Source organism: Halyomorpha halys, unplaced genomic scaffold (assembly GCF_000696795.3).
Source record: "Halyomorpha halys isolate HHAL.00 unplaced genomic scaffold, Hhal_1.1 Scaffold1233.1, whole genome shotgun sequence".
NCBI classification, from domain to species: Eukaryota; Metazoa; Arthropoda; class Insecta; order Hemiptera; family Pentatomidae; genus Halyomorpha; species Halyomorpha halys.
In genome coordinates this window covers 28,016-37,263 of record NW_027110804.1, presented here as the reverse complement: position 1 = coordinate 37,263, position 9,248 = coordinate 28,016, and the positions used below count along the sequence as shown (strand labels likewise).

At 32.4% G+C, this 9,248-nt stretch overlaps 1 protein-coding gene across 1 annotated transcript in view; it reads right to left on the bottom strand.

Annotated features, from left to right (window-relative positions):
* Nucleotides 1–3,416: 3,416 nt before the first annotated feature.
* Nucleotides 3,417–9,248, bottom strand: part of LOC106688908 (trypsin-1) — a 16,759-nt gene continuing 10,927 nt past the window's right edge. The window contains exons 4-7 of the mRNA XM_067048917.1: nt 7,053–7,165; nt 6,351–6,622; nt 6,112–6,254; nt 3,417–3,620 (exon numbers count right to left, since the gene is read on the bottom strand). Coding sequence (XP_066905018.1) covers nt 3,441–3,620; nt 6,112–6,254; nt 6,351–6,622; nt 7,053–7,165 — 708 coding nt within the window. The 3' untranslated portion in view covers nt 3,417–3,440. The remainder of the gene's footprint in view (nt 3,621–6,111; nt 6,255–6,350; nt 6,623–7,052; nt 7,166–9,248) is intronic.

Below are 9,248 nucleotides of genomic sequence, written 5' to 3'. Positions count from 1 at the left end.
AAAAAATTAAATGGAATTTGATATTTTTACCTTAATTCTCATATATAAAAGATAGGGGTTCAAATGAAAAGCTTTATAATTAAACCGATAGAAGAATTTTATTTAAATTTTATAATATAATAGACTCTTAATCTCAGGGTGGTTTTCTAAGTAATCAGAATAGACACTTTTACTCCTAATAACATTTAATTAAATTAATATCTCTTTTACACATTTATTTAAATTAAGGTATAACAAAACTAACCAATTTCATAGAATCTTCTTTTGATGATTTTCTTTGTCTTCTTATTCAACAAACCAACACTTACTGTAAACAATCTTTCAGCAAACAAACACTAATGGAACAAAACATTGGTCCTCTAACAGTTTTTAGTTACTTCTCATTCACTGAAATGTGTTGTATGGGGGCCTACGCCTGTACGCCCATTGCTCAGTTGTTAAGACAGTCTTACCAATTTGATGTCTATTGGCAGTGCCAGTTCGAATCCGGCCTGGTGCGTTGACTTTTTTCATTGAGTGGCGGTCCTACAAAATGAAAAACTTTGACCCCCAACCATGGTTAGGCAGTATAGGACTCCAATGGGGTTCTTGGCTGAAAAAAAAAAAAAGTGTGTTGTTTAGCTTCCAAAAAGGAATCCTTTTTTCTTCCTGGGTGACTCTCCGATGTCTCCTTTTTCAAGATGTCAACCCTTCAGCTGGGCAAGAGATAATGAGGACCTCCTCATCCAGGAATCCTTCCCCACCCGCGCCTAAGCAACGAATATCCAAAACCAAGTTTTCTTCCTTCCCTTTCTCTTGTTGTTATTTCTCAACCTCGATTGTAGCACTAAGGTTTTGAGTTTTTTCCTCTGATTTCCTTTATGAATAATTTTCTTTAATATTAATTCTCAACTTCTATTTTTTCTTAAATGTATTGTAATTCCAATTATAATGGCAAGTTAAAATAAACGTTTTTAAAATATTTGATCTGTTTCAACATGGCCGCGATTCAACGAACTTTTACAGGACATGTGCCGCCATCTTGGCTTAGTTTTGAATAACATGTTTATTATAGACGATGAAAATTGGTTAGCTTGCTTTTAGGTTTAATACTACAAATAAACATGTTAAATCACATAAAACCTACTAACAATCATTTATATATAAAAAATAACTATTTACTGATAAAAGAGGATATTATACTGAAAATCTGTTATATATAAAAATTAGCGATTTACTGATAAAAGAGCGAAGTTGTGGCCACCGTACAAAGGAAGGAGAATATATATTTTTTTATTGTTTGTTTTAAACATACGCATTTACGTAAATATATGCGAGTATATATTTACGTGCCGATACACACAATATATATTGTTTATATGTATCTATTGAATACAGTTTAGGAATAAAGTCCGCTCACAGTGCGAGTACTACGGCTTAATCCCATACAGTGTATCAGGAACCAAGTCGTCATAGTGAGTTCTCGGGACAAAGTCCCCACCATTTTGAGTTCGTCGAAGAGACTTCAGTAAGTACTCAGCCCGCAATGTGACACTTTAATATAATCACTTAATTACTTAAGACAAGACGCAGTTTTTATATTTTTACCCACTAAAACCACCGCCCTACACCTGTTTATTCCTCTCCATGGGACCGCCGATAGGCATTACTTCATGGAGGGAAAAGGCTGAGTGCCGCCTCGCTTTCTTCGCATTGTTTTCACATTTCCATGCTAGTCATCTCTTCTAGCCCTCTCTTCCTCTCTCAACCTCTTGAGGACGAATGTGGCGAATCTCTTCACTGCGTTCCAGAGCTGGTCTGAGTGTAGCATATAGCTCACCACGTTCTCTGGTGTGATGTGTCCTCCACACACTTTCTCCAATTCACTTCTTTCTGCCACAAAGCGAATACAAGTGAAAAACACGTGCTCCGCCGTTTCCTCGACAGTCTGACATCCAGGGCATTCTGCGGTGTTGTCCAGTTTGAAGCGGTACTGGTAGGCTCTAAAGCATCCATGTCCGGTCAACACTTGGGTTATGTAAAAATCCACCTCATCATGCTGGTGGCCATACCACCTGCCCACACGGGTATTAACCTGCGAGTCCACCTCCCGGAATCTGCAGCCTCCCATCGCTGCTGCCACTGGTCGATGGTTATTTTTCGATCTTCTCTGGAAACGTGTAAACGTCGTTCATAGTGCCTGCTTCTTTCTTCAACAAGGAGTTCCGCGGCATTCGGCAATCGGACTATCACGCACACCGATTTGTAGGAAACAGCTCGAAAAGCGCTAACTGCCCTTAAACAAACTCTTCGATAAACTAAAACCATCTGTCTCCTGTATGATATGGTTACCATCGCTTCCTTCCAAATCGGGGCTGCATGGCATAACATAATGGAAGGGACAACAGTAGCAAGAAGCCTTCGGCTACTTTCTTTAGGACCTCCATTGTTTGGCATAAGGCGTGACAAAAAGGATGCTACTTAAGCAGATTTGGGGGCAGAATTGTGCTGATATACTCCATGTGAACATTAAAGCGGAGACGTGCATCGGTCTGTGTGTGTGTGTTTTTCGAAAAAGCTAACACTATGTAAATTTTTGAATAAAACTTGTTTGGATTAAAAAAAATTGCACTTATAATAAAAAAGTTTGCAAAGCACATAGGTATAGCTTTCTCACCATCCCCCCTTTTTTTATTCCCTTCTAATCTTTTCAAAAAATGAAATTTATGGAAATTGACTTTTTTTGCAAGTTGCTATTGAGTAAATAGATACCGTTATTTCAAGGATAATGATTTATAGTTTAATGGTAAAATATATTGGAGGAAACGTTGTCACGTAATACGCTGTATAGGAGTATTTTATTTTAGTATGGGTAGGTGAAAATAGTCAATGGAATTTGATAATATTTATATTGGATCATGTCTACTCTAATCCACAACTTTTTTCCAGCTCTGAGCCAAATCAGAGGAACGACTGTTTTTGAAATATATATAAGTGTGCCAAGAAAAATACGTTCGCGCATCTGCAAGCTGGAGTTATTGATGAAATTTATATGGGATTATCTAGATACCTGTCCTATATACACACGAATCTAATTGTTCCTTGATGTCTAAAACATTAAATGCGAGGCAAAATTTTCGATTGTGAGGACAAAAATATTTTTCATTTCCTACATAATTGCACAGCTTCCCAACTATCGGTAGTAAGGAAGGAAAAAATATGTGTATATAAATAATATGGGTTTAATTTTTTCGAATAAGTATTAAACAAAATATCTTAAATTATTTACTGATTATATATGATAGAAAAAGGATAAGGCAAATGATTCAATAAAAAATAATTAAAAAACGTACAAAATTTAATTTAAAATAAATATGCTTAGTAAGAACCACAAGTAATCAAATATGTACAAATCAGTTATCATAATTAATTAATTCTGAACATTGCTCTATGTTTGAAAACTAATTCTGAATAGGCCAAACAATATTTTCAATCCATTCTACATAGGAAGATACTTTTGTATAAACACCTGGAAACTTTACATCTCGACTGCAGTTCATGCCGAAAGATGTTACACCAATTAAAGTGAACATACCTGTAAGTTCACTGTGAGGGATCTGAAGAGGTCCCCCAGAATCACCCTGTAAAATAGGATTTATTTTAACAGTTTTTAAAATGCATTATAAATACCATAAGAAAATAAAAATAATTCAGCTAAATGATTTTTTTCATTTTTATTCACTTGAAGACCCTTTAATCCTGAATGTCAAATATTTCCATCATTCATTATCATCTGATAAATGTTATTATTGTTACTTATCTTCAGAATTGTTTGCAATTTTATGTTATTTATGTTCATCTTTTATGATGAAAAGAAATATTACGTAGCACTAGTAACCACCCATGTTTTCCTTCCCAATTATTCATTCCTACGTTATAATAGAGCTAATCGCATGTAGAGTGTTATCGGTTAATGCATTCACGACATTCTCAAGGCCAAATCTAAATCCCTTTACTTCGAATCTTTTCACTTAGAAAATATATTCGTTGAAATTAAAACAAATGAATTAAAAATTAAATTAAATTCCTCTCCTTTTTTATATGCTGCCGTCTACCGTCGTGCTCCTGTTCCCGTTGATATTCTTCTAATCTTCCCTATTCTGACTAGTCTCTACCACTTCTAATGATATTATCCTCAGTGATACTGATATATCCTGACCTAGTATTTCCCTAACTGTTTATCTCCTTTCCTACTCATAATACTCAATTTTCTGATACCTGGTACTTCCCACTGTAAAAATCCTCTTTTCTTTCCAGCACTCCATACTGTTTTTGTCATCTCATAATCTCATTCAAATATCGTACAACCTACCTATAAAATCTTTATCTGTACCTCTTTTCTTATGAATCCCTTCAACCAGACCAGGTCTCTGTCCAAATAGGACATCACATATTCCTATAATGCTGTAGATCCAATGGTTTCCACCCTCACTTCAAACCTTCAATCTACTAGATATTTATTCTTCTCTTATAACCCATACCTTACATTGTCCCACTGCACCTTGGATAACACCTGCATTAAAACAGGTGAATGTTAGTAGATTACATATACTATAAACAACTTGAGAATGAAATCCATTCTGCAGTTTGACATGCTAAATCCCTCCCTCAACCTGAATCCAATAACCTCAGAGTTATCCCAGATGATCTCAATAACCATTTGAAATCCTCTCCTACCAATCCTTCTGCTACTGGATGAAATTTCAACCCAGAAAACTTATTTTTCTCTGACTTGTCATATAATGATTTACTTGTCCCTATCCTTAAGTCCCACACCAACAATTATAGTCCTGACAATATTCCAGTAAAATTAATATAATTCTGGCTCCCAGTGCTTATTCCTGCCCTCTACAATATTTACAATTTTTCTTGGAAAACTTCTTATTCACATTAATCTATGTGCTGCAAGTGAGTGTATTTGATACATCTGAATGAGATCTACCTAGTTCAGGATTCATAGTCAAAACAGACCTATCACATTGATCTATTTTTCAAACCATTTAATTTACATGACAATTTTATAAATAAAACAAATAAATAAAGCTATAAAAATATAGGATAGATTGAAAATAGAAATAATAAAAATCTATTGTATATATGTACATATAGTTGACCGTAAAAATTGATATTTTATCTTTTTTAGAACCCTGACCATCTTCTTATAAATAAAAATCTATAAATAAATTATTTTATTTTTAAAAAAACCTGTAATTCTGTCATAAATATAAATAACACTATAAAAAAAGAAATAGGAGATAGAAATGAGATACTACCATTTGAACATGTTGTGAAATACAAAAAATGCACATACAAAATAAATTATCACAAAGCTTAAATAAAATCTTTAATCTTACGATTTGCTAGAATATATATTGGGTTATAATCTCAACAAAATTGTTAAGTTATACAGTAATATGAAAGATATATAGACAACAATACAAAATGATAAAAAGCAGGAATAGTGTTTGAAATTAACTGTTTAAATTGTCCTCATTCAAATATTAATACAATGCATGAATGTAACATTACACATAAAAAAGACATATTTGTGATTATCACGATATTAACATTTTTTTATAGATAAATAAATATCTTGATTGTGTATTTAATATAAAACAGACCCAGAAAATATTAATATATCTTATGCTGACTGCTAAATAAAATAAATAATATATTATTTCTTTATTTTTCTAACAAAAAAATAGTCCAACAGGAACTCCGATAAAATGTTCTCAAAGGAATTTTAGTTATGCTAAAACAACCAACACAAATAAATTTGAGCTCAATGTAAGAACAACAGAGAAAATCAAATTTAATAAAAGAAGACATTTAACAAGTACTTCCGGGAGTTGTTAAGAATAATTTATATTGTGACTGGATTTTCAGAAAATGTGTTTCAAAATGGCCAACTGGAAATATTTACAATATAATAAAAACTTTGAAAATAAGTTTTTATTAATACATGAAAATAATATGTTGGATAAAAAATGGTTCAATTATGCCCTTAATCTTTTTTGATTCATATTGTAAGAAACTTTCACCATACAATTATACGAATAAATGATATCATACCATGCATGTGTCCTGTCCTTCACCATATGCACAAACGTGATATTCAGGAAGCACTAACGGGACTTTTTTATAACTTACAGCACATGAGCCAGGATCAACAATATTCAATGTAACTTTTTGAAGAACATCTTCTGATTTTCCTTCTGAAATTTATTTCATATAATATAATTTACATTTTTAATTATTTTTCCTTTACTACAACCTGAGCCATCTTTATATTAAAAATATTTTTGTATTACCTTTATTGAGTCCAAAACCTGTCGCTATCACCTCCATATTATTAAAAAGAGAATTTCCTATATCAAGACAGATTGGTGTTTCATTTATACTGAGAGTAGTTGATAATTTAAAGAGAGCTATATCATTATTATTGTTTATAGCATTATAATGAGGATGAATGAAAACATCACTTATCGAAGTTATATGACTTCGAAAGAATGAAAAGTCATATAATTTTGTTGTAAAACCGGCTAGCTTTCTATTTGTTCCAAAAATAACATAACCAACACCTCTAAAAAAAAATAGTATTTTAATTTTGATTTAAAGATAAAAGTTTTAATTTAAAAAAAAAAATCACTCTTCTAGTACATAAAGGGCTCAGAGAAGTTTCCATGCCTCATTCTGAATCAGACAGTATGTTTTTGGATAGAATATGGTCAGCAATGTGCTCTAACTGCCTGGCTTATTTCCTGATTAAGCTAGGGACGATCTGTCAAATACTATTCTAACCCTGATGAAGTTCACTCACTTTCATCCCAGGGAATATTTACGCTGCCAAGCCAGCCTTCCAGGATTTGAACAAAATCCCTTCATCATCAGGAAGATTTATAGAACCCTTGCCTGTAACGCTAGCTTAACCTCTAGATTGATTATTACTTTACTCTAAAGAAAATTAATTTATCATAAATTATTCACAGAACAAGATATTGGTAAGTAGTTACCTTGATATGTTGCAATGAGCTGCACTAAGAACAAACTTTGGACTCACTACACTGCCACCACATATTCCCATTACATTACCCAAACCAATAGAGGAAAACATAGTGACCTCAACCTACAAATATTTATATTTTTTATAACATTCTTTTGAATGATTGTTTTATTTTTGCTGTGAATTTTCATACAGTGGCTGTATGATATTGTTCACACATTGAATACTTTTAGAGACTAACTAACCAAAAAGAGACAAAATATATACACAAAACAGTTTTGTGGTATTTAATATCAGTTAAAATTAGAATGAATTGGTAATTCAATTTTTGTATGGGTCATTCTCCAAATTTGTTGTTATTAGTTATGGTAATATTCTGATGCAGGAAAACACTTAAAATGGTGCAGGTATACAGGTAAGATCACTGATTGACAGTGTGTAATAATAAAAGGAAGAAGGTCCGGATATGGTCAAAGAAAAACCCAAATAGTGATTAAACTATTTATTATGAACCTATGTTTTGCCCCACATTGCTGGGCTTCATCAGGGCTAAAAAAAGATACAAACATTTAAATAGGGTAAAAAAAATTAACAATGTCAATTAATAATTTTAAAAAAAAACTTGTACAGTGAAGCTTAAAATTAAATAAGAATAACAAAAAGTTTAGACAATGAAAGAAAATGAAAATAACAAAAGATAAAAAAGAATAATCAAATAAAAATGTGTCCTTCTATATCATTGAAATTAAAAATCAACTTAAAAACTGTTTTTCCCAGCACAAAACTTCTATCAACTTCTGTAACCCTTTTGCCTCTAAATTGTCAGAACAGGTTTTAAACCTCAATCATTCTTTCAACTTCAATTCTAGCTACTGTCCCCAACCTTAAAAAACGCCTCATCCTGAAATCCATACATATCAATTTAATGTAAAAATCTTTCAATCATAAAGTGGATAAAGACAGTATTTCTCTGACATACAGACACATCTTAAGCCTCATTAAACATCCATAATTCTTCTTTCACTCTATGTTCTATATTTCAGAAGTTAATTTTTGTCAATTTTATTTTTAATCCCTCCCCACATATCTTACTTTTCTTTCTTTATATCTTACTTTCCATCCTGTTATTTTATTTTTATATATTTAATCTGCACTTTACATTCATATGTTCCCTCAATCTTATACTTACATCCAATACCTTATATTAATGTTTCTATTATATAACTTACAAGCTTTTGTACCTTTATTTATATCGTACATTTTATTTTCTTCACCATATTATATTTATTGTATCCATTCTGTTGGGGCGAGGGGTGTTTCGTATGTGAAAACCGACCTCTTCCCCAGAGGGTAATGTTCGCTGGTTCGAGATAAAATAAAACAAAAAAAAATAACGGAGGACCTGAAATAAATATCACATAAAAAAATAATAATTGAGAAAATGAAATAATAAAAAAAATAACTTTCCAAGTGATACAAGAATTTAATTAATTAGAATATAAACAAAAAAATGAAGTGTTATGTTGTTACAAAAAAAAAAGATAGTGAATCGTGGAGTAAAAGGGATAAACATATTTTGATACATATAAACAAAAAAATCTATTTACACTGGAAATAATAAGTTAATTAAGCAAAAAGAAAATAACTCGAAGGAAGAACATAAAAGTCACTCACAGATGGGCGTGGGGTCGATATGCGCATATCACGACAATATCACACATCTAGAGTTGGTTGACCAGGATGACCGCTGGCGAGCTGGTGAGAGAGAGGTTACCGGGCAACCCGACGACTCCAAAAAACTGTAGACTGAACAGTGGTGACTGCCGGTGAGAGGGTAAAAATGTTCCAAAAGCTCCAACTAACAAGAGTCCACAAAACAATGGCGGTGGAGCGTCCCAGAAGCAATGCGTCACTCTTCTACGCCGTGCCAATGCCAACTAACATCGCTCCAGTGCTATCTAAATCTTCACTGCCAACTGCCTCATCCTCGGTTATATAGGAACTGGCGCCACTGCCTTCGGTATTGTTCCGCATGTGTTACACCTCCGCAATGTATTTATAAACGTAGAACCTCCTTATATCCCTTATTTTTATTTACAAAATTAAAATTACTTATAGTTAAAAAAAAAAATGAATAAACATAAACTTACAACTAACAAAATTAAAAGTCACTTGGAAAGTTGTCAAAACAAAATTAACCTAAATA